We start from the raw sequence: 26,379 nt of genomic DNA on the forward strand, positions 1-26,379 counted from the left end.
AAAATGGCCTTGCCCCCTTTATTTATTGTGTTCCCAGAGGAGGGGTTTATGTAAATGTTGGGGTTAGTGATGTCACTTACCCTGGAGGAATGTCTTGTAGTCCCTACCGGCCGTTTGCTGTAGTCCTTAGAAATTGATTTCTTTAAAAGCAAATATCTCCTTTTGTATTGAACTTTGAGCGTGTTTATGCTCAAACAGCAACATTACACACTAGCTAAAGTTAAAAAAGTGAAATCACATTCAACCATCCCTTTAAAGAAATAGTTCTTAGAAGAAATGGGAAAAAAGTATAATGCGCAATATTCCAGAATAAGTCTCGCCTTCTAAATAAAACAGCCACACTGGGTCTGAAATCAAATTCTTCCATTATATAGTATACAAAAAACAGTACTCCAAAAGAGTAGTATGTCCGAATTAACAGTATTCATAAAACAGTAGGTGAAAAGTGCCCGGATGACCAACTATTTCCGGCGAGATTCTGAAGTGTGTTTTCGATGGACACTTCACTATCCCGTAAGGCCACGGGAGGGGATTTATGAATGGAAGTGAAGTAAAGCAACTGACACTGGTAGGACACATGACAGTAACAACATGGTCTGAATTTCATTCATACTACACATATTCATACTATACAGAGCGCACTTTTTAACAGTCATGAAGTGGATTCAAATTCAAATAGGCTACCTCAGAAAGTATGCGATTTTGGACGCAGATCCAGTCCCTTATTGATAAAGTTATTGTTTCACTGGAGCTGCCGTCAGAAGCTCCAGTTCCTTTAGATGATACCTGAGATACCTTATCTGAGATACGTGCTGAAGACTGCACATGTGCATTGGCTGGTCCAGCCTGAAAAAAATTTTTTTTGAGCATAAGAAACAACATTTATGGGACTGTTCAAGGCAGATTTTGTTGCTGTTTTGAAATATGTTATTTAATTGTGAGTTAGGCAAGCAGTTTTTGAGATTTTAGGTTTCCCCCATTCAAGTATATAGGACTTGATCTTAGATGCCCAAATAGCTGCAACAGTGTTGCAAATATGGCCGCCATATGACTTTCCTTAAAAGGGAATTTGGTATATTTTAGGTTTCAAATAATAAAACAAGATAATGTTGTTCAAAATGATGACAAAAAAAGACATTTTCTGATTTTCAACTATTTGTGGATCATGTTCATACAGTAAATGTGATGAACTATGCTTAATGAACTTACATAGAAGTCACTTTGGGAGCAGCTGGATGGGAGTATAAAAATAGCTCAGAAAAGTAAAGTAATTTCAATGAAAAAGGAAACAGTTTAGAAAACTTTTCCGTCATTAATAAACAACTTCACAGCAACACATGAGTTGCATTCTAGTAACTATTAAGTGGAATAGTGGAAACCATATAGTGGAAACTTTTTGTGGTCTGATTGGCTGGTGGTTTTAATGATAATTGTTAAAAAATTCAGTAACACTTTATAATTACTGTTCAGTAATTCACATGAACAAATGAGTAATGCAATATGCATTCTAGTAAATATATTAACTAAGTATAAACTATATGATTAACAAATTAGTAAGTAATAGCACAAAGCAGAATGCAGTTTAATCAACTATTAGCTAATCAATAACTAAAAAAAAATCATGTATACCAGAGAACAACTAAGAAACAGTTTCAAAATTAATTTGAATAATGCATAATTAGTGTAAAATAGTTAGCAAAATATTAGTGCATAATATGCAAAAGTGAAGATCATGCTAATCTATTAGTAATGATTACTAGTAATGAATATTGTGTTACTCGTTTGTTACTCATACACATGTTGTGTGTATGATTCATTAATGACATAATATTCTAAAGTTTTAAGCAGTTTTAAACAATAATCACTAAAACCACCAGCCAATCAGACCTCAAATAGTTTCAACAAGTGGGCATTTCTGTGACACACAATACACATCCGACCCCAACATTTACCATCCGTATGTCAAGATAGAATGAAACTGTGTCACTGCAAGGTTTAACCATGTCATTTTATCAGATGTGATTCTGTTCATTTATATTGACTGAGAAGTATACATTTTAAAAACTTAAGTATTGGACAGCCATAGAGAAACTGAGCGAAAAAAGTCCAGTCAAGGACTCTCCAGTCTCCTTATTGGAAAAGAGCGATTTAGATGTATAGTAACTGAGTCACTGAGTCAATGACCTAACTGTTTCCTCCGCAGCCTCTCCATCTGCGTAGCAGCTTAACTGTGAGTTTCCAGTGAGCATGCTGTGGTCAGGTTAGCACTGCTGCTTCTGAGCACTGGAGTCACCATTCATCCGACTTCTCACCCCTTTTTCCTCTTTTGTAAGAAGGATTTGAGGTGGCAATTTACAATTTACGTAAGCATTTATGGTGAAATGAGTTTTATGCTAAAGTTATAAGGAGAGCAGAATTCACCCATTCAAATAAGGCAGTTTTAATCAAATGAATGTGTGATAATGGTTTGACGTTTACGATTCATATACTAGCTTTAGTCCTTAATACTTATTTGTATTTCTTTATTAAGTCACTTCAAAGCTTACAGACTAATTTGTGGATATAGTATTGAAGAAAATGTATCAAAACTCAAAGGGATAGTTCCCCCTAAAATGAAAATGAAGTCATAATTTACTCACCCTGGTGTTGTTTTAATGCCGTAGGCCCTTTTTCGGTTCACAAAAGGAGAATTTTTTATTTGCCGCAGTTCACTCCGAGAGGCCCTGAAAAAGCACACAAGTTGTGAGAAATCAAGGTTAATAAATAGCTTACGTGACATGAAATACAACACCTAGAAATCCCCAAAAAAGTATCCGTGAACTTTTTTCACAGAGTTAAATATCTCAGACTGGAACTCCGTTTGTCTGATGATTGTCAGAATGGCAGTTGACAGATGTGAACACGATACAATTTGTTCTAGGTACGACGAACACCTCAGAGAAGAAGGTACATGTTACATGGATTGTATTAATCTTGATTTCTGACAACATGTGTGCTTTTTCTTGGTGAGACGGAGTGAATTACGGCGCTAATAGTCTCGTCAAATAGCCGTGCATAGAACGCCACAGCCAAGGTCAGAATTTTCATTAAAGAATACATTACATTTCAGTTTGTTTTCCACCAAACCCTATCGCCAAGAAAACTTGGGATACATGGCACGTGTCGCATTTTTTTTTAAAAGCTTGATGCTGGTCGCTATTCACTGGATGTTTTTTTTTTTTTTTTTTTGTGGTCCATTAGAGAAAGAAATGTTTACGGCATTAGAACAACACCAGGGTGAGTAAATTATGATTTAATTTTCACTTTAAAGAGATAAGTAGTTCACCCCCCAAAAAAACAAAAATTGTCCAAAAATGTCATCATTTACTCACCATCATGTCATTTTATACATCATATCTCTTTATCTCTTATAAATATGTCGTTTCACAGTGATAAGTTACAATTTTTAAGTTAACACATTAGTTGTGCAGGTAAATGTGTCTAACTATACAAGGACTTGGCTGGTTGTTGTGAGTATAAACTTCATTTGGCAAACTCTTGAAACTCCAAGCTTGCAGTTTTGATGCAGCAGTTGCAGCAGTTGCTTATTGGAGCTTTTGTGTCTAAGAAAGACAACAGTGTATTTTTATATTTTGTGTGTGTGTGTGTGTGTGTGTGTGTGTGTGTGTGTGTGTGTGTGTGTGTGTGTGTGTGTGTGTGTGTGTGTGTGTGTGTGTGTGTGTGTGTGTGTGTGTGTGCGTGTGTGTGTGCGTGTGTGTGTGCGTGTTTGTGTGTGTGTGTGTGTGTGTGTGTGTGTGTGTGTGTGTGTGTGTGTGTGTGTGTGTGTGTGTGTGTGTGTGCATATGCATATGCATGCCCTTGCCCTTTCGTTGCACCAGAACTGAGCATAGGTTGGGTTGTTTGGTGGCGATGCGAGAGAGACGTTTGTGGTCGCGCTTCACGGTGCTAAAACTTCCAGGAACTGCAGCTGTGTACAGTGACAGTGATGGTAGAGTTTGCCTTAGGATTGGTTACATTTGTTTGAAAAATAAAAATGTTAGTCATATATATATATATATATTCTTTAAAAAAAAAATGTTTAAGTGTTTTAAACATGATTGCAGACTAAAATAGTCTTAGTTTTTGTGCAATAGCCTATTTTGAGTAAGAATATATTATAAACTTTTGATCATTATTTGATTATTATTGAACTAAAATGTTATGGCTGAATGCTTTGCTTGCACATAGCCTTCTGTGCTTACCAATGTTGGCAAATATTCTACTTCAGCAGAGAGCGCAATACCTAAATATGAGCCACGAGAGGGAGCCAACAGTGCAGTCTAAAATCTAAAGTGACTGGGCGAATAATACAGTGTCAGTATGATTCTGTCTTCTTGTGTGCCAAGTGTGCAGTTATTATGTGCAGTGCTTTGATACTGTGTAGACTATGTAAAGTTAGTCACATTTAGCACTCTTAACAGTAATTAGATGCAACCGAACACCACCCGTCCGAAAGCTATATCATTTACAGTCTACGCCGGAGCGCCATTGAAAAGCTTTGGTCGTGGAAACAAGACAAGCACAATGGGAACCTCTCAAGCTGATTTAAATTTTATTTATTTTAAAGTTTCACAAACAATATTCCATCACAGGCAGCAATGCACATTAATGAATTACACGGCTAACCTTGTTAATATATGACACTTACAGAATACTCACACTTTTTTTTTCTCTTTTGGGAGAAGAATTTGAGTTGGCAGTTGAGAGAATGAAAGGCCTACACCTACTGCCTGATCATAACTTAATAAAATAAATATATTAGATATTTTTAAGAGCTCTCATTTCCCCTTTAACATTTCAAACTGCTCAAATAATACTTTACAAATAATAAACAAAAATACAAACAAATAAAACACAAAAATAAATTATGTATCTGAAATTTAACAATCACAAAAAAATTATAAATATGCCTTCAATTATTCTAAACTATATCATTCTGTATTCTTTAAACTATAATGCATTTAATTTTAATACGCATACAGATTGCTGTTCATAATGCCAAGTTGCCGAAATGTTGATGCAAAATATCCGTATCCTTGGCTTGTCTAACCGGTGCATGTAAGCATCGGGTCTTTTTGCTATGTAAAAAAAATTGCCATAGCTTCCCTGAGATGTATTGGATTCAACTAGAATTTGGCTTGTCCAGTGCAACAGTGAAACTTTCACAGGATGTGACTTGATGGCTGGTGTAGGAGTCAAACAACTCTCCTTTGCAAGCAGTCTGTTGATAACTGATAGAAGGAGTGATGTTTTTAATGACTCAAGCCACTGTGTTTTGTGTGTGTGTGTGTGTGTGTGTGTGTGTTAACTGAGCCCGGTTCCTCCACTGCAGGGTGTGTGTCTGGATAGTGATAGTGTGCGCGTACAAATGTGTCTGACTCCTACTGCATCCGGAGTTCCTCTGTGCCAGTGCGGAGAACTACTGAATCTTCTTGTGCGTTTTCCTTCTTTCCATGGATGAGACGATCCAGAACAAAACATTGTGAAACTCTCTCATTGCTTTAATTTGAAGTCCTGGCTCAGGCTGTGTATGAAAAACAGAGAGAACTCATAAATCACAATGCAATGGACATAGATAGAGATAAGCTTCTGGGTCAGTGATGAGTATCCACGATAAAGAAAAGTGAAAATATCTATCTATCTATCTATTTATCTATCCATCCATTCATAAATTATTAATTAATAAATATTATATATTTCAGGAGTTACTCTACATGATATTTTACAACCTTAACTAAACTTTTCTTGTCAAAAAAAGTCAAATTATTAGTGCTGTCAGATCGATTAATCGCAATTAATTGCATCTAACATAAAAGTTATATATATATATATATATATATATATATGAGTGTGTGTGTGTGTGTATACGTACTGTATACTGTATATGTATACACACACACGCACACATAGTATATATATTTACAAACTTTTATGTTAAGATGCGATTAATCGATCTGACAGCACTACAAATTATCTGATATTTATAAGAGACTTATAAATTATATATAATGAGGGTCTGGTCCTCTCTATGATATCATATCCTGTTTTATGTTTTTTTTTTTTTTTTGCATGTTGGTTACATATCTGATTTTGCAGATTATTTTTTTAATTAGCCTATATGAGTAGTAAAGCAGTTTTTTTTAATTATTTTTTTTTAAATAAATAATATTAAAAGATTATGCTAAGCTGTTTAAAGGTTTTTCTTTGATTATGATATTAGAAGAATTGTATTACCCTGACTTTTTATGAAAATACATTTTAATATACAAATGAGAAAAAAAACATGCAATCAAGCAATCAAAAAAAACAATCATTGTAGAAGAGGTGTAATCAAGTCACTAAATGTGTGAATTGTATTTTTTTTTAATATTTTTGAATAAATTATTATATACGTCATTGGCCCCTCTCTCACAATATTCTTCATCTATATTATATTTGATCATTTTGAGATGCCTGACATTGGCTGATTACTGTGCCCACTTGGCCGATCTACCAACAATCGATTTGTGTTTAACGCACAATTGGTTTACAAATATTTTGAATGTGAATTTTAAGTAAATTTTTGTATGCATTTCAATCTTAATCGCTTTAACTAAATTGTATTATCCAGCCACCCAACTAAAGTTATTGGTATTGGCCACTGAAAAACTTGATCCTTTAGCACGCTAAATAAACTAAGCACAAGTTAACTTCTAATAAGGCAAAGAGTGCAAACAGATAAAAAAAGTCTCTTACCATCATAAAAGTGTTCTCAAGTTTTTTAAGTTTCTCTCTTGCGCAGGATGACAGAGTTTGTATGCCTTCAGTCACCTGTGTCAAGTAAAAATAAACCAGTAAAAAAAATGTGCATGAAAATTTTGTTTGTTTATGGCAACATAAATCTTCTGTTATTTCCTTTTAGTTTTAATAACTTTTAAAAAAGTATATTTTCTTTTATATTTCTTGTATATTTACCACACAGTGCTCCATACTGCCCCTCAGCCTTTTGAAAGAATCCATAAACCTGTTTGTCGACTGATGAGTGTTATTCTTCCACAACTTTTGGAACACATGTTCATCATAGATTTCCAGGATGCGTTTTAAGTCAGCGACGTTCAGTTTCTGGTGTGCAGAACAGTTTATTTTATTTTGCCCAACATATTTTGTTATTCTGAATGGCAAATGAATAGGGAAGACCGGGGCTAGTTGTCACAGGAGCACAAAGAGTTAAAAGTGATGATGGGGCAAATTGGTGCATTTGCAATACAATTTATTAACTGTTGTTCCATTAATTGTTTCATAATTGTTTAAGAGTTTAAATTTTACTTCTAACAGCAAGTTTTTATTGTGACTTTCTCCATATAGTGTGACAACATGCCCTCCAAAAAGGCAAATGTACATTTACATTTACACACTATATATATATAATGTAAAAATAACATGTGTGTGTGTGTGTGTGTGTGTGTGTGTGTGTGTGTGTGTGTGTGTATATATATATATTATATGTGTAAATGTAAAAATGTAAACATAATAAATAATAATAAATGTATACAAATATATACATAAAATGTTTGTGCATTTATATGCATATATATATATATATATATATATATATATATAATTATATATATAACATGTAAAAATACGTATACACACATACACACACATTTATATATATATATATATATATATATATATATAAACAAGTACTTTTTTTACTTTATTATAATACTTTTTTTTTTCAAAATAGCTATGAAGTTTCTGTATAGGTTCAGGTGTATAGGTAAATAATGCACAACTATTATCTTACCTTGATGCAGTTTTTAAGATTTCCTAATATCTGATGGAAGGGTTTATTGTCCCTCTGCAATAACAAAAATAAATTTGTGATGCATGTCACCCTCTTAAATGCACATATCGTAACTGTATGAATTAGGATACTTACATCTAGAGATTTCTGGAAGAATTTTGAAGTATTGATCATTTCTTTGATCATATGCAGTGGGATATGCTCATTCAGACACTCTTCCTGCATCTGGCCTTGAGAGCAGCACAGGAGAGCACAGCAACAGAAGGCGAGCAAGGTGATCCGCATCCTGATTCGGTTTCAGAGAGGGCTGAAAATTGTATTGTACAGTCTGTACAGTACAGTGGTTCAGTGTGCTTTCAACAACCATTGGCATTCATAGCTTTTATAGGTCCATTCTTTGTCAAAAAAATTCCCACACTCATCAAAAGTCATACATCACACTTTTTTTTTTTTTTACCTCAAACGCTTTGGATTGCATGCTTAGCCCTCATTTTTCCTTGTGGGTTCAGTCACCTGCTTTTGTGGTTTTTGTATTCTAGTGACGAAAGCCTCTCGCATATTGATTACTGGACGATGAAATCTAGGTTGCGAGAGCGTTAAATGTGTTGCGATGCATTCAAACCTACATTGTTTCCTTTGATGTAATTGGTGTGAACTGTGTCTTGAAACTGTTAAGCTATTGGAAAAATACTGTGAGAATTTTTGAAACATACAAAACACAAAAATGATGATGTCAGTGTTGTAGAATAATATATTCTTAGTTTCTTATAGGGTGAATTAAGGTTGATTGCAACACTTTTTGCAAGTCATCTCAATGGCAAAAAGTGTTGCACACCCTGAATTCACCCTACTTAAGTTATATGTGTGTGTGTGTGTGTGTGTATATATATATATATATATATATATATATATATATATATATATATATATAGTTTTTAAGCCACAAAACATCATTCATTATTTAAAACAATTTAATTAGGCCCTATTTAAAATGATGTCAGACATGCATTCATCGCAAATAAATGGTTAAATATCAAAAAGTTTTTTTGCAGATCCCCCAGCAAATTTGGAGCAGAGGTTAGTGACAACTTAGGTGATTGTCGACATTTACCGAAACCCGTTTTACCATGACAAAGTATAACCCCCTCTTCCAGAGGGCTTAACCACCTGCTCAAACCAGGTCAGCACCTACAAGACTCAGCAAAGAACTTAACCTGACCCAGAAAGCATTCTCAAGAGCTGCCGCAGTATAAAAATACCGATCACACCATCCAAAGGCAAACAGTTACAATGAACAGTTGAGTCAGAGGGGGAAAGAACTAGCCCGACGGACCAGCCCGTCTCAGTTAAATTGCTCAGCTCAGTTGAGTTGAATCATGATTCAGTATGAATGAAAGGGAGAAAAAAGCTTCCCAATATCAATGTGACAATACTACTCAACTTCAACCACAAGATCTGATAAAATCAGAGGTGAGAGCTAAAAATACCCCAGCTCCTTGAACAACTTTCACTTTTCTCAGTCTACGTAATGTGCGCACGTTATACATGTCAAACAATAGACACGAGGAAATATGAGCTTGTAAATTCCCGAGCCTTTCATTATCCTGTGGATTCCACCATTTTTCGTATGTTTGCCTCGGTCACGTTAAAGTTTCGAAATATTTTAAAGGTTTTGTAAGTTTTGTAAAGTATCCAACAGTTAGGCACTTCCTGGGAATTTCACAATTCCTCATACCTATAGAATGGAGGATATAGTATGCATGCAAACCTTTTTTTGTTGTTGGGTGACGCAGTTATGATATACACATTGTGCATGTGCAAAGAGGGCATCAGAGAATTGTTCAGACAAATGAATATTAAAACGTGTTTGTATACCCAGCTAGGGAACATTTTTAGAAACTTTCTGGCAAAGTTCTCTCAAACTTAACAAACCTTTCAGTAACTTTAATAGAACATTGTTCAAAGTTATCTGGTCTGTAAAATGTTCTCGACACATTATTTCTAAAAGAAATTGCCAAAAATTGCCAATCATAAATTGATACTTCTACATCAATGTTAAGCAGCATGGAAGAGAACGCGCGAGGATTCAATTGCAGAAAAGTTTATATAAAAAAACACAAACAAAGATAAACCAAACCGGGAACCGGGTGGCAGTTGAACAACGCAGGGTTACTGGATTAGTTTCGAGTAGACAAAACCAAACCAATCCATTCAGGCTTTGTTGGTGTGACACTGATAATTTTTTTTTCTGTCAACTGTTTTGATCCTGAGTTTATAACTATGGAGCATGTGCACATGAAAGTTTGACATCAGTAGTGAACAGCCAACCACATCCCGTGAAACACTTGAAACGAGAGAAGCCGCGAGGAGACAGCGCATGGACGGGAGGCAAAAGCGAGGCTGCGTATGAAAGCTTTATCGGCAGCTGACTTGTTGCCTTGCTGCCTTATGAATGACTTCGCAGGGTAGCATTTGGGCACGAAGGTACCTTATGAAACTGATTTTGGACAGGATTCAGAGGCAGCGTTTATACAAATTCATGAACAATATAAAGTGAGCTTTGGTGATTAAGCAAATGTTGAATTACTATAATAGTTCATGTTAGAAAAAACATCAAAAGTGGAAAAAGTTGGTCAAAAACACACAAACTGACTAACTTTCAGATGCCATCTACATTTTTTATCTCAAATGAATGGAAAGCACAGGATTGCGGGATATCAAAGGCAGTGAGGACTATGGTACTTGCTGATACCGACACCTATATTTTCTTTGCATTTGTAATTTTTTTTAAATATTGGGTTGAGTTTGTTGAAAAAAAGTTTGGGCCAGTGGTTCAAATTTTTAGATACCAGTGAAATATCACAATTCTCTATTCTAATTTTGATACTACAGCTAAAACTACTAGCCTAAGTAATATAAATTTAAGTAAACAGAGTTTGTGCCGGAAGGTTGTTGCTTGGTGATGTGTAACTTAAAACTATTGCATGACATTCTATTAAAACTTGTCACAAATATAAAATAGGAAGCACATCTCCTTATGGCCTTACCCTAAAGTTGGTTCACCCTTTGCCTATTACAAAGATACAAGTGAAAAAAACAGTCCTTTTCAGGCTAATGGCAGTTTTCAGGTACATAAATTGAATAAAGTAATACAAAAGATATTCAGTCAAGAGCAATGAGATGTCTTTTGTTGTTTGATTAACATTAAAAACAGATGGCAGCAGGAATATTAGGCTGCTGTCACTTTAAAAGCTAATGCACAGATCCACTATAGGCAACTGATACATAGGCTACTGATGTGTTGATTTCTCTACTGTTTACTTTCACCGATTACCGACTATGTTTACAAGGATACTCACCAAGACGGGCATTTTGAAATATTCTTTTGTGAATTTGTCAGTTCAAGCGCAATAAGACGAGAAAGAGAATTGAATTCAGTATGCATGAGCTGAGACGCGGCTTTCTGGGCACATAATATGATTATTTGTCATGTTTGTATACTTTTACCATGTTCTGATGATTTGTGATACAGTACCTATCAGATTGTGCTACCATGCATGGTTTGAGGCCTTATTAACATCCAAACCCCAAACCTACCCTTAAAACAATGCAAATACAGTGGTTGGTTAAGCACAATCTTATAGGTAGCATTATTTGTCAAGACAACAGAACTACCATTGTTCTGTTTTTACACTATAGAGGCAGCATTTTGCCTGTTAGAAATAAATGTTTTAATGTTATTTTAAGGTGGGGTAGAATTAAATGAACTATAAAATAAACAGTGAATGACAATGAATTAATTTATTAAATGGATTTGAGTGCAATTACTGAAGGTTGAAGGTCAGCCACTTTACACTTTATCTAACACAATCAGCCAAAGTGGGCCTGTAATATTTAAACACCTCACAAGAAAACCAACACATTTAAAAAAATGTTATGCTTTGTAATGTATTCCCTGTTAACGGAAGTAACAAACAAAACAGGAACTGTTACAGTAATATTGGTTTATATTTAGTGAGCAATCTTATAAGTTAGAAATGAAAATCCTGTCAAAGGGTTTTCTACCTTTCACAAGTCCTCCTTTGAGGTGTGGCCACACCCACCAGTGTCATATTGCATAATTTAAAGAAACAGTGTCTCTTTAATTAAAGACCATTGCTATGCTTGTAAAGTGTAAACCCATTGTGCACAGTACAACCAAGCTTAAATGGCCCACTTTACCTGAATTCTCCCTAGATACTAAATTTTGGTTTGTTTTTCACCAAACAATATCGTATACCCCGAGTACACTTGGAATATGCGACACGTTTTGCATGGTACCATTCTATTCCATTCTACCATTGCATTTTCATTTTAGGGTTAACTAAATGTGTTAACAGCCACCCATATAAGTTAAGTTACTGCAATAAATAGTTGAATAATATTTTATTTACTTTCCAAATCAAATAGCTGATCTCCTTAAAATTATTATCTAGTCTTGCTCACTAGACTAGGGGGTGTTTCAGCAACCCTCTTAACACACATATGAAAGAATGATGGGGTTGTTCTGACTAACACTTTGATATTAAGACAAACTTTGGATATGCATGCTGTGAAATAAGCAGAAACAAGTAAGATAAGTAATATATAAATTTTATTTAAAAAACAAACACACATCTCATACTGTATGCAGAAAAATAACTTAATATATTGCAAAAAAAATCTATTAAATTAATAATCTTTTTATTTTTACTTTTTTTAAAAATGCTTTTACAATGCATTTACTTTGTAGTGGACTGTCTTAGGATGTTTAGCCCAAGTCAGTCACAACAGCAGCCACAAATGTGACCTTACACCACATAGCATGAAAGCACAGTTCCCATGCCGTTTGTAAAACTTCATATAACATACAATAAATATCTAAAATAAATATATCCATTAAATAAATAATCCTTTAAATACTGAAAAAAAAAAAAGAATCCAATACTGCTGAGGAGGGTTTCCAAGTCACATTCTTGCAGAGCAGGATTCAAAAAGGTAGTGGAAGAGAATAATCGCCTCTCCGACTGCTTTGTTACGAGCTAGTGTCAAACTCTGAAGAAAAAAACACAATGGATATTAAAGGCATGCAGAACAACACATTTTTCACTAATTTAATACAAAACAAAAACATCAACTTACATTACGTCCAAAGGCACTAAATCTCTCCTTGTATTCCCTAACTTGTACATGTTCTGCACTGTCGATCTGTAAAAACAGAATGTTTAAGTACAGTGCACATAACAGTTGGTCAGCTGGTCAAAAATATCAAATCGTTTCAAACACTTACACAGTATGGTTTCAAAACTTTGGCGACCCGGTGCAGATCAGACCTCACAAAACGAATCTGTGGGTATTTATCAACGTGCTCATGATCATCTGCATGCAAGATGTGATTTAGATAGTAATCCAGAATCATGGTGTTGATGCAACAAGTGCCCTCTTCCTAGAACAAATAGTATCATAATGTATTAGTTTAATGCCATAATAGTTTAGTAATCTAACTGAAATCCACTGAAATGTATTTGATTAGTCAACAGTATTACTCCATTCATTGCTACAAATATCTGTTCCATTGTTATTAGCAACTAATTGCAACATTTCAACTATTCACTTAGTTTGTATTAGTCTCAACAATAGCTAGTGAACAGTGACTTTTAGCAAAAGAACAAGTATTAGTAAGTAATGAATAAGTATAGTAATGACTAATAGAGTAGATACTAGTTAGACTTTAATCCAATTTAGACTCTCGACTAACTAAAAGTAACTTTTCAACTACATGTCAACTAACTCTCATTAGAGGATTAGTAGACTGTTAGGTTGGGGTTAGTGGAATAAGTCGACATGTACATGCATGTCTGTTAGCGGATATTAAGCAGTCAACTAAAACTCTGACTGCTAGCTGACATGTAGTTGCAAAGTTACATTAAATTCACTTTAAAAAACGAGCTGAATCTTGTATAACAATGTAAAACATGTTGTCATAACTTATTGATCAATGTTTTAGAATCTAACAGATATTATTCACAATTAGAAAAAGTATCCAGTGGCAGTAACAGTCAAAATTGGATTGCTTACTAGTAAAAGAATTATTACCACAATTATTACTTAAAGTTAATTATCACACATACATTTAGCATAACCTCGGAGAAAACTGGAAGCAGTCGTGTTTCGTGGTCTTTGTCATCCTTTTGTGCCTGCAAGGGTTAGCATAATGTTATACATTGTATTTTCAAAGAAATAAATATCTATATGATTACATATCTATATAAAAAATCAGTTAGTTAAAACATGATAGATATTTGATGTATATAGCATATAAATTGCAGCTGAGGCATTCAAACGTACATGTTCAGTCATCACATAGAGGTCGTTCCAGGTGACGGGGCTGTCTAAAGGCTTGGGCCGCGGCCGCATGAGGTGCATCGCCTGGCCGCGCACAAAGCACCAGCACATCACAGCAAGCAGAGTTAGGAACTTCATATTGCAGGCAGACGGGTGGATTCAGTGATGTATGTCCTCTTATGTAGACTGATGTTTCCCGCAGACGAGATTTGGAGTGCATGTTGTGACTCTAGAGCTTTTATATTCTCCAGCTTTGTCCCAGTTATCACCACAACGTCATTGTGGTATTGTCTCTTTACCTTTGGCGTAATCCCCCTCCTTCTGCACCTGAAGTTTATCAGGTCAAACGAATCTCCGAGAAACAGTGCATGCTTCATATTCGCTGACTATTGCATCGGAAATTCGTGTGACAGAAATAAATCTTCCAATAATTAGGCTGCAATAAGGACATAGAATGAGGAAGCGTTCTGAAGTGGACAGAGTGCTTCCTGTGAATTCCCCGCACTGGCGTATAGTATTAATAAGTGCGCGACAAACATAAAATCTTTATTATGTAGGCTACATACAGTAATTTCCACTTAAAGTTGCTAGGTAACCTTTCAATAACCTTTTTCCTGATCAGCATGTTATGAGTTTGAAAGATGCAAGTGCGACAGGGAAAGTATTACATCATAAACCGAATGTTGCTAAAAAATCCTGTCAGGATGTTTGGGGAAGCTGTCAAACGCCTGTGACAGGAACAATAACGACCACTGCAATAAAAGAACATGCGCATTTGATTGAATTCATTACATCAGACTTTGCAATGTATATTGCCGAGAGTGACATAAACAGTCTGTGTATTTATGAGTTTATGAAAGTTGTGTAATTTACTGACGTCAGATAAGTCTCAAGGATCTTATCCTTGCGAAATTCTTTTTACATACAGTAGCTCTTCATTCATAAAAGTTCTATGGAAAGGTTCTATGATTTATTACATTATTCAAAAAATATATTAATACGAAACTTAAAAGACCTGAATGGTTGAAGTTATTTAAAAAGAACATTTAGGCCCTATGAGGTATGTACACACACACACACACACACACACACACACATATACAGTATATATATATATATATTACAGTATATGTACATATCAGATATAACCCTTAAGAATAACTCTTATTTTTTTATTCTGTCCTAATATTAACAAAGGCATGTCTGTGATGTAGACAGATAAAAACAGAATATTTTTGCTTTTTTTGGTGGCACAGCAGGTAAGAGCAGCAAGAAACTTGCAGTGAGTCATATGTTGATTCAGAAGTCACTGGATTTGTTGAGTTCATTAAAGGTTTAGACTGACGCAAACTGCAAAAGTTTTAGAATGATTATTTCAAGAACCGGCTCATAAGAGTCACTTATCCGTGAATTACGTGTTCTGCATGTAAAATATGGTGAAGAAAATACTGCTATGTGACGTGTTATAGATTAGATTAGATTAGAAAAACTTAATTGTCTGTTACAAGTGACAGAAATTTGTCTTTGACAAGGCAGGCTCAAATAACATAAAAACAAAACAACTTAGCCACATTAACTATACAGACATGTGCAAAATGCAAAAATGTGATGTGTTCTATATATGATTGTTCAGTGTAGTAATGGCCGTGGAAATAAAATATTTTTTGTATGTTTTTCCTTGCAAGTGGGACTCTGTAGCGTTGACCTGATGGCAATAACTGAAAGGATTGGTTAAAGGAGTGGGTGGGATCCTGTGTGATTGTAGTGGCTTTCCTCAATACTGGCCGGGTGTGAAGTTCTGTTAGGGGAGTTTGAGGGGAGCCTATTATCTTACTGGCTTGATTTATTATTCGTGCAAGTTTGGATTTGTACTTGACGGTGAGGGCATTAAACCAGGCTGAGATATTGAAAGTGAGTATGGATTCAATGAGTGACCTGCAGACCCTAATTAAAATAGCCTTGCTCACGAACGCTTGTTATGCGTTCTGACAGGAATATGTGAATAAATAAATGCGTACAACAACGAATTTGTTAATTGAATTTGAACACTTATTTTTCTCACAATAATTTAATTATTGTCATCAATCCCTGATGTTTTATTGTGGTTTTATTGTGTTCAATTGCTCTACCTAGAGCTATTAAATATTAATATTTATCAGATTTAATTTTGTATCAAAGAGAAATATACATCATCTTTATATTTATCATACAAAAAAAAATATTACTTTTTTGCAGACTTTTTATAGTGTTTAATTAGCAAAATCATTTGTACTGAACTTGTCTAGTCATATTAAAAATGTAAGTAAATAAAATAAATTACAAATCTCTTTTCTTCATTTTAAATACCAGACTATCACAAAAACAAATCAGATTTTTAAAATTAGGAGAAAGAAATTTCAGCTTTACATCCTGAGGAGTTAATGGCTATTTTTCAGTCAATGCACAGCTGATGAACGGGCTTTGACACATTAGCGCTTTCCCCAGAAATCCTCCTTTCTTCTCTGAGCGCGGCCCAACAGCTCAGAGGCCACGGAGCATGAGGCCGCTGATCTAGATGAGATCTGAGACATCTTATCATCTGGATTTAATATGAAAAAGAGATTTGAAAAATATATAAGAATAGTATTTCATTTCATTATAAATATAAAATATATAATAATTTTTATAAAAGACATTTTAAGATATTACTGTTTCCATAAATTAGTAATTAAGGGCAACATGTATACACAAATAGTGCAGACATGCATCATTGAAACCAGTGATATGAAATGCATTAGCGGTTCTTGATATGCCCACCACATCAAAAGACACGTTGATCTAATTCCTGTTCCTACTAAAACTGCTAGACAGTCATAAAAGCATGAAGTAACTGTCTGGAACTGCTTATGGCTGCTAATATCTGCTAATATTAAAACGATGATTTTACCATTATCTGACACACCAGAATCAGATTCAGGAAACAGAAACAGCTCTGGCCGAAAAATTCCCAGGTTACCTACAAGTGACACAAAAGAGGATACTGTGATAATGAATGGGTCGGATTACATAAATGAACGTAACATCATAGGCAGTGAAACTTAATCCCGTAATTTCCACTTTCTACGCTGTACATGTTTTGTAAGGTTGACTGGACGTACAAGTCAACAATATCTTATTTAATACAATTCAATCAACTTAACTACATTAGGTTAGACCAATGGTCAGATATAACAACTGACACTTTCAGACATTTACAGTTTTTCAATTAAAGCAGATTACTTTATAATGCTGTATATTTAACACTGAATAATTCTCAATACTGGCAGGGAAATAAAGTCACATTTGGCAGTAGTTTATAATGATTTTACATGTGTACTACTGATCAAATGTTTGGGGTTGGTACATTTTTTAAATGTCTCTTTTGCTCACCAAGGCTGCATTTATTTGATTAAAAAATACAGTAAACATTAACATTGTGAAATATTATTGTGATTTAAAAAATCTATTTTTTCTATTTTTATATATTTTATGTAGTTTATTCCTGCAATGGCAAAGCCATTTTCAGCAGCCATAACTCTTCAGTCACATTAATCTTCAGAAATCATTTTAATATGCTGATTTGGTGCTTTCTTATTATCACAGTTTTAAACGGTTGTGTTGCTTAATATTTTTGTGGAATTTTATTTGAAATAGAAATATTTTGCGAAAGTGTTTTTAAAGTCACTTTTGATCAATTTAATGTGGCCTTGATGAATATATATATATATATATATATATATATATATATACATATATATTTTTTAATGAGTTAATTAGTTATTATCTTTATAATTTTAGTGATTAAATGACTGTTTAAAAAAACTTTGTGTATATGTTTTTTGAATGAAACTTTTCAAATAACTAATTCATTTCAAATGCTTTTGAGGTATAAATGCAATAATTAAAATGATGGTAGTTCTCTTGAATTGTCATAATTAGGAGATACGCAAGTATACATCAATCAATAGGCGTATTAACTACACTTGATAGAAGTTAAATAATCTTTTGGAATAAATGACTCCAGGGGGACCAGGGAAAATCTGACCCGGTAGCATGAGGACAATGAAGTGGTACCAAAATAATGCACTGACGTTAGTGGAAAAAAACTTAACAGACACAAAAAAAGACAACAGGAGACTGACCTAGATTATTCTCCCCCTATTGCTGGCGGGAACCTAACCTCCCTCTACTCCTTCTGCTGGTAAATGACTCAGTCACGTTTCAATTGCGTGCTTATAGAGTGCCGTTTTTTCTTCCTATGTATGGATCGATGACCACGCAATCAAATAAAGCCATATTTTTGAAGCACAAACTAAAATGTTCACTTCTAACGTGCATAAATGTCTTTACAGCTTGTTAAGGCTCAGTGTGAATTCATAAAAGCTGCGATCGGTAGGCTTCTCATAATAAAACTCCCATGGCTGACACTAGATCTACATCCGTGGATGCTGAAAGGAAACATACCATTATGCTGAAACTCCGGGTTTCTCATCATGCCCTGAATTCTGTTGGGAAGTGGAGAGACAGCAGCTTTGTGACATTGGCTAGTCTGTTGTTTTTGTGTTGGCTTGGGTTGTCTTGGATGGGGGGTGTAGTCTGCCGCTTCCTCATCCTCAGCCCAAGCATCTTCACGCATGGGAAGTAGATCTACGGTGGTCAGGCCAGCAGCCGGTGGGGAACGTGGCAAGCTTCCATTCTCAGCCTTCGCAATACAATGGAGTTTGAAATCTGAAGACAATGTATGACATAATATTGCACGTTTGACTTAAGAATCAGGTACCTTACTGTGTGGCTGCTGTGGAGAGCCATCTATGACATGTTTATAAGGAGAGTGAGGTTTTCCTAAAGGTGGCTCACTCCTCCTAACTTTCCTGGAGGAATGTTTGATCTTCGGAGGAGAGACCAGCAAAGCTCCTCCTAATAAAATTAATAAATAATATTAACATTTTAAAAAATTCGTCTTTTTTTTTCTTAATTGATTACAAAGTATGTCTAACGAACGAGAGACTCGGAGTCATTCTGACTGCAAACCATTAAATCAAATTGAAACTGTTGCACGATGCCAAAAGTAAAGGTTCAAAGTGACGGATGTACCGTCTGCACAGAAAACCACAGCTGTCTGTAAAACCAAGTTAAACTAAAACATTATTCATTATTAATAGGTCGATGTGGCCTGAACTTTTGAAAGTATTGTTGAGTATGTTTGTTACCAGTGGCTGGAGTTGTCCGATCGTGATGCGTTCTTTGTACTGTCTGCATGGTCCTCAGTTTGGGGGTTGCTAATCTGCCCACATCTCCAGACCCCTCCACCACCAATGATGACTCAGTTTCCAATAGTTGCAACCTACAAAAGATATGCGAAACGTCTGAATGAAAAACTGCAACGGCATAGGCAGAAACATTTTGTATGCAAGACTCCATGCTCCTGGATTTGGTAGACTAGCCAAAAGGATGCTGGACTTAACTATGAAAACCCCACTGTAAAGTGTTTTGCATCTTTCAGAACTGAACTGGAAGTTACTTCTAAATTCCAATACTATTCTTGAATTCAATTTTCATATAATAAATAAAATGTATATATAATATAAAATAAAAAAAATATATAATACCTTTTATTTTTCATTTGAATTATTCTTACACTAAATTATTTTAAATAATTTGTAATTAATAATCTTATTTATATATATTATTTGTATCTCTGTGTTCATTCCTTTGAATTCTAATTCATTAACTTCCTCTTCATTTCAATTCAAATTCCAGCTCAGCTTGCTGTGTTGCAGCCAACTCAATTCAAATTCTTCAAATCAGACTTTTGCCCAACAATGAGATCGTCATGTCCATGTTGGTTCTAGTGTTGGTAGGTTCTCTTATCGCGAATATCTCAAATGCAACTGAGGTGAGGTGACAATTCAGAGAAACAACAAGCACATACCTGTCATTTCTCTCCTTTATGTTTCCATGATCATCTTTTGGATTCCACTGATTTTTTTCAACTGTGAACTCTTCCTGTGAAATCTCAGACTCATTTCTCTCTCTGTGTCCCTCTTCTTCATCCCAGGCCAACTTCCTCTGCACAGGGAGGGTGGGGTCCTCTCCTAGAGAGCTTCTCCTGCTGGCTGCCACAGAAGCAGAAGGTCCAGGGCTAGAGCTTGCCCTGGCACTGCCAGCCCTAAACAGACATGCCAAAGAGACCAGGTCATTAATAAAAGAAAGCTCTGAACTGACTATAAGAATGATGTTGCCTGAGCTCTGCTCACCTGGCCAGGTCCAGAGCCTCAATGATAGGGCTGCTACTAGTGCTTCTACAGGCCTCAGATTCAATGGAGGATGAGGAGGTGCCATTCGAAGGCTCCCACATCCAGTTGTGATCTGACAGGATCTGATTCAAGTGTTGCCGAGAAAAATGAGTTCCCCATGCCCGTTTCCTGTAGGCCTCTGCCTTCTCACGTAGCTCCCGCACCTGTCGAAAAACAGCAGAACTTTAGAATTGTGATAAATCAGAGCCTGGAAAAATAGGGCAACGCTACAGATAATATGTGTGGACAAGAAGACTGATAATTCATAGCAAGCATAGACAAAACACTGCTTTAGATATTCAGGACTCAACAATAAGAATGTCGAGCTGACCCAGTGAGATTCTGGGCCAGTTGACGTAAAGTTTTAAAAATCATTGTTTAATTATAATAAAAATTATAATTTAAAAGTAGTAAACTTTTTTGTCAAGAAAATATATTTCTTTCAAACATTTAAATTTTCTGAGGTGGGAAAATTAATTGTTGAGCCCTGATATTGTAATTATACATGCTTAACATAAATTTGATGAATCAATATAAATTCACATCATGCAACATTGTCAGATCCGCTTCGAAACCCGTGGAGAATGCGTGTAAAAGTGGAGGCAGTCATGCTCCGCTCCAAAAGAGCTGACTCAAAAAGACACCCCTGTCCCATCTGGCAAGACTTGCATAAAAGATTTGCTGGAGACGCATTGAAGCACACTTGACACCATAACCTAAAATCTAGTACTTCTGTCTTACAAGTTACATTGTTTTTACAGGGTCAGCATGACACAAAAACGATAAGGTTAACAGTCTAGCAAACGAATTTTAAGGACGTACACATTAAAATAAAGAGTCAAGCACTGAATTTATCATCATGACAGATGCTGACCATGTAAAAAACAAAGAAATCAGATCAAACAATTTACAAAGTGTGACACTCTCATACAAATTGATAAATAGTGATAAATTATATAATATGACAAATATTAATTATACTACATCTTTTTACAAAAAATATTATTTTCCGTCAGTTTCATTTATACTCTAGCTGTGTATTGTTATGGTTTACTTTTGATATTGGGCAATATTGTTGGCTCCTCTAATATGCTAATATTGATTCATATCTATTCTGTTCCTACCCTCATTTGTAATTCACTGCTTAATGAATAACGAATTAATAAATAAGTAAATAAATAAAAGTACAATTAAGTGTTATGAACTGTACCTTAATGTTTAGCTATGCTTTTATATTATCAGTGAGTGAGCCATAAGTCAATATAGGGTTACACCTGAAAGCAAAAAAAAAAAAAAACAGCCAAACCACAGACAACTTCAAAGTTCCAAGTATGCTGACAGATAGCATCTTGATGACTGATCCCACATGCACACATACACAGATTGAACACACACACAGACACTTCAAGTCTAGGTCTATATGAGATGATACCATTTAGTCGAAGTTTGAATGATGTCATATATTTGATGTGGCAGCACAGAACAGATACACATAAGCAAATGCAGGTATCTGTTGATACAGCAGCAGCAGCTAGGGAATGGATGTAACAGGCGGTACAGTTACCTCATGATACCAGTCGTGAAAACCATCACACTCCTGCAAGATTAATCACACAGACCAGTGATTAGAGAGATTATATATCTGTTTCCTAATAGCTCAGCCACTTTAATCCACCACAGCTCAAGCTTTCATGTCATGCGGTGTCAGAATTGCTCTTGAATTACTATTGTAGCCCTCTGGTCATTTTTTTATTTGCTGTGTTTAAGTCACCCTTTTGAACGTTATTTAACTGAAGTTCTAGAAATACTTTTTTAAGATGTAAATAATTTAGAAACTATTCCTTTAGCATTCAATACTAGAATTTCATGAATAAAAGCCTAAATTCAATATGTTCATCATATAAAGCAATTCAGTTTCTTTAGAAAATTTTGACAAAACCACTCATATGGATTTGTTTGATGATGTCTTTATGAACTTTTTAAAGCGGCAAATTTCAATGGAGGGACAGAAATCTCTCAGATTTCATTTAAAATATCTTCATTTGTGTTTCGAAGATGAACCAAAGTCTTATGGGTTTGGAACGAAATGAGGGTGAGTAAATGATGACAATTTTTGGGTGAACCTGCACATTTTGTTCCCATAGATTTGTTTTCTTTTTCCAGAAGCTCACCTCCTCCTTTGCAGGTCTGATCTTCACCCATGCTTTATCTCTGTAGCTGTATTGGACAGGAGAACGGAAGTTGGATCTGTACTCAGTTTTTACCTTCCTGTCAAACAGAAAAAGGGGTAGACTGGTAAATACTCGTGGAATTAAAAAAAAAAAATTTGACAAAATTTGCAATGCGGGTGTCAAAATAAATATGTTGTGCTTATGTGCTGCTTATGCAAAATACATGAAACGGCCATATGAAATACATTTTCTGTGTTGTTTCTGTTTTTTTCCAGTCCTGTAAAAAAAAATACAACAGTCACCTCATTGCCTTAGGTGAAGGGTCTCTCAGGGCACAAGATGACCTCACTTCCTGTTTCTGTAGATAGGTGACTTCCTCTTCGGGGCTTGACTTCCTGCTGTGTTGTCGCTCCTTCTTCTTCTTCTTCTTACTCTGGTATGGTGGGCATTTAGGCAAAAGCACAAGAAATACCATGTCAAAGGTACAAACATTGTTTAAAATGTATACTTCCTCACTATACATTGGTCAGCATGTGTAAAATAAATTATGATATATTAAGATATATGAATTTCAGTTATCTATAGTCGGATACATTTACATTGTTACTGTCCCTCACATGCAATCAACTGTGTCTGTCAGGGTTTGATCAAATGATACAGGTGATCTAACAATAGGTTGGTAAAACTGGCTTATCCGGCTCCATTCTGATGCTGAGATACTTGGAAAGTTTGATGTATGTGACTAAGCTGAATGTATATCCACCAAAATTTTGTGACGCAGAACTAAGTGATTTTCTTTGAACGTGTGAGACTTCCCATTCATTACAAACTATAGGGAAGTAACTCGAAGAATAACAAAGAGCAGTAAACGGTAAATCTATTTGCTCTACAAACAAGTTTGTTTATGATTATGATAATTAATTCAAATAGTATGACAGCAAATAGCAGTTTGCAATATCAAGCAGCATAACGGACTGTATTGTACAGCTAATCAAGTAAAAGCTTTTCAAGTTACAAATGCCCGCATCCAATCTTACGTTCAAAATAAGGTGCATATTTCAATGTACCTTCTCTGGGGTTGTGTTCTCTGTATGAAGCGGAGGGACCTCATATTGTTCAACATCTCGCCTCAAGCGCGGTGGTCTTGGAGGAGGTGATCCTTTGAAACTTCTCTTGTACTCGCTCTCGATGATTACAGGGTTTGATTTGAAGGGTGGGACGGCTCTATTGTTACTGTACAACATCTAAAACAGACATGAAATTATCCAGAACACCAAAAGGTCCAATGAAAAATGTATTAAATTTATTTAAAATTATAAATAAATACAATTAATAAAAACATAATTATAACACACACATACATATACATATATATGTATATATATATATATATATGTATGTATGTGTGTGTGTGTGTGTGTGTGTGTGTGTGTGTGTGTGTGTGTGTGTATAAAATAAACATAGTGGCATGCAAAACTGTACTGCCATCTACTGGAAGAGTGTTTTTATAGGTAAGAAATGCACACAAAAACAATCAAGGCATTCAAATACGCATCAATAATTCATATCTTTAAATATAAGAAAACACTTCAGGTGAGCAAAAGTGCTCTGTCAAATAATATGTCAGTTAATCTGGCCAAGGACTGGACGCAAGCCTATGTGTGATGATAAAAATTATTTTGAATTGTGACAGTGCTGATTAAGTTGAAAGGACGTACCTCGTGTGCAGCAAGCAGGGGCGAATTGGCCACAGGCGTTTTCCACATGAACTGTCGCTGGTACTCTGAGCTCAAACGGCCATTTCTCTGTTGCTCAGACCTCAGTCCAGCTTTTTTCCGCAGTGCATGGTTAATCTAATAGACAATACAAGCTCTGAATTACTGCAACTGCATTGATGGTGGTATTAATAGTTAATAATACAATTCTAATTGTTATACGCCAATTATGGTCTGAAAAATTAAAAAATATATATTATAATAAATATTAAGACTGGACTTTTGAATATGTGTGTATATATATATATATATGTGTGTGTGTGTGTGTGTGTGTGTGTGTGTGTGTGTGTGTGTGTGTGTGTGTGTGTGTAATTAATTTTGGTTTAGAAACACAGAGGAATCTTCTCCTCAAGGGGAATAACTTGCTATTCCTCATTAACTCAACTTTGAACCGATATACACTTTTATCACTGACTAATAACCAGACTCACTCCATTTAGTCTCTGCTGGTCAGCAGCAGTGGTGGATGTCCGAGCTGCTTGCAGCTCTGCTTGTAATTGGTGGGATGGTGCAGTGGTGCCCTCTGGTGGCACGGGGTCTCTTGGGGCTAGAGGGGTCGCCTCTCTTTCTGCACTAGGGGATCTGAGCACAGGTGTGACAGGCCTGCTCTTCTCCTGACGCTGTGGAGATGAAACATGCCCTTCCCAGTGGAAAGACCTGGATACCTGAGGTGGATAAAATGGCACTTTCCTTTTGGATATGAATTGGGGTTCCCGAGTAATTCCTTTAAATGATAGAAAAAGATCAATCAGTTCAATATTAACCAAGTTATTAATGTGATAAGCTTATTCATTTTTTATGAATATTTGTATCTATCTATCTATCTATCTATCTATCTATCTATCTGTCTATCTATCTATCTATCTATCTATCTATGTATGTATCTGTCTGTATATCTATCTATCTATCTATCTATCTATCTATCTATCTATCTATCTATCACATACTTGACTGATCAGAGGACAGTCCTGCCAGTCGAATCCTGCGATGTGGAGAATCGCTTCTGGGTCGTGTTGTTCGACTCTTGTATTTACTCCGATACTCGCTGATTCCCTATTAGAAGAAGAGCATTCAAGAAACAAGTACACTTTATAGCACAAGTAAATCGGTATATTTGAATGGGCGGTAGAATAAATTACATGTTTAATTTATTAGAAAAGCCATGCTTAATAACTAGCTCTTAGCTGACAATTGGATAATCTTGATGCCATTGCCTTTTAATCCGCACACAAACTTCTTCAAGAAATAACAGGAAGTCCCGACAGTAGCTTGTAAAGGGTTTACCGTTTAAGTTTAACACGTTACTTAATACAGTCACGTAGTTTCTCTTTGTTTTCGACAAAGTGTAAACTATATTTTACTAGAATTCATATGAATGTATATTTGGTTACCTAAAAGTAAACAACCAGACTAAATATCAAAACTGAAAGCATTTCTGCAGCGCGCGCTCTATGTTCCTTAAAACAAATGACGTCGCACGAGCGCGTGCACCTTCAATCTGTGTTAAGAAAACAGTTTCCAATGGATAGTTTAAATAACTCACCTTAAAATGCACAGTCATTTTGAGTCAGAGCTAATGGTGACTAGTGCACAAAGAGGTCCGTGAACAAAAGAAGTGTTTTTTTTTTTTTTTGTTTTGTTACTCGCTTAGTGGAGTAAGATTAGATTCGGTTGCAGGCTCGAGCTGTTACCTTGGTGAGGGCTACAGCGTCCCACGATACGCGCATGCGCACGGCTGTAAGCCGCTTTGTTATGACGCTTTACTGCACCATGTGTTTTTGTAGTGATACTCCTAGTGGTCAATGCTGTGTTTTCCTGAATCAAAAAAAAAAAACAACATTAAAATAAAATAAGATCTTTATTTCTTAAGAATTTCTGTAACACTTTGATTTATTTTTTAAGCAATTAGTTTGATAAGCTAAATTGTA

General features: G+C 35.3%; 2 protein-coding genes across 7 annotated transcripts; both read right to left on the reverse strand.

Annotated features, from left to right (window-relative positions):
• Window positions 1-836: 836 nt before the first annotated feature.
• On the reverse strand, window positions 837-26,215 carry mdm1 (Mdm1 nuclear protein). 6 transcript variants are annotated; one of them, XR_014029978.1, is made up of 16 exons: window positions 25,995-26,205; window positions 25,399-25,504; window positions 24,883-25,175; window positions 24,395-24,529; window positions 23,744-23,920; window positions 22,979-23,109; window positions 22,677-22,773; window positions 22,070-22,102; window positions 20,467-20,669; window positions 20,142-20,378; window positions 19,420-19,553; window positions 18,990-19,126; window positions 18,674-18,911; window positions 17,118-17,186; window positions 2,640-2,723; window positions 837-846 (listed from the first exon to the last, which is right to left on the reverse strand). XR_014029978.1 is itself a non-coding variant. In XM_081362850.1 (15 exons), exons 1-15 carry the CDS (start codon window positions 26,010-26,012, stop codon window positions 16,660-16,662), a joined length of 2,118 nt encoding a protein of 705 aa, XP_081218976.1. In that variant the 5' UTR covers window positions 26,013-26,205; the 3' UTR covers window positions 15,444-16,659. The 6 variants fall into 6 exon arrangements, 5 of the variants coding, with proteins under 5 accessions (XP_081218976.1, XP_081218977.1, XP_081218978.1 ...); XM_081362850.1 differs by lacking the exons at window positions 837-846; window positions 2,640-2,723 and adding an exon at window positions 15,444-16,769; XM_081362851.1 differs by lacking the exons at window positions 837-846; window positions 2,640-2,723; window positions 22,070-22,102 and adding an exon at window positions 15,444-16,769.
• On the reverse strand, window positions 12,805-14,023 carry il22 (interleukin 22). The gene is made up of 4 exons (XM_081363025.1): window positions 13,978-14,023; window positions 13,137-13,292; window positions 12,989-13,054; window positions 12,805-12,901 (listed from the first exon to the last, which is right to left on the reverse strand). Exons 1-4 carry the CDS (start codon window positions 13,984-13,986, stop codon window positions 12,815-12,817), a joined length of 318 nt encoding a protein of 105 aa, XP_081219151.1. The 5' UTR covers window positions 13,987-14,023; the 3' UTR covers window positions 12,805-12,814.
• Window positions 26,216-26,379: the final 164 nt, after the last annotated feature.

Source organism: Scardinius erythrophthalmus (genome assembly GCF_964197995.2).
Source record: "Scardinius erythrophthalmus genome assembly, chromosome: 4".
In the NCBI taxonomy this organism is placed as follows: domain Eukaryota; kingdom Metazoa; phylum Chordata; class Actinopteri; order Cypriniformes; family Leuciscidae; genus Scardinius; species Scardinius erythrophthalmus.

Bases quoted from the DNA above. Each gene is read 5' to 3' on its own strand.
- il22 (XM_081363025.1), bottom strand. The intron at 13,055-13,136 runs GTAAGTGTTTGA...CTGTTTTTACAG, and splicing joins AAGTTTTGAAACCATACTGT to ATCGACAGTGCAGAACATGT. The intron at 12,902-12,988 runs GTAAGTTGATGT...TTTTTTCTTCAG, and splicing joins TTAGTGCCTTTGGACGTAAT to AGTTTGACACTAGCTCGTAA.
- mdm1 (XM_081362850.1), bottom strand. The intron at 25,176-25,398 runs GTATGTGATAGA...TATCATTTAAAG, and splicing joins ACTGTCCTCTGATCAGTCAA to GAATTACTCGGGAACCCCAA. The intron at 16,770-17,117 runs GTAAAATCATCG...TATTAAATCCAG, and splicing joins TTCTGGTGTGTCAGATAATG to ATGATAAGATGTCTCAGATC.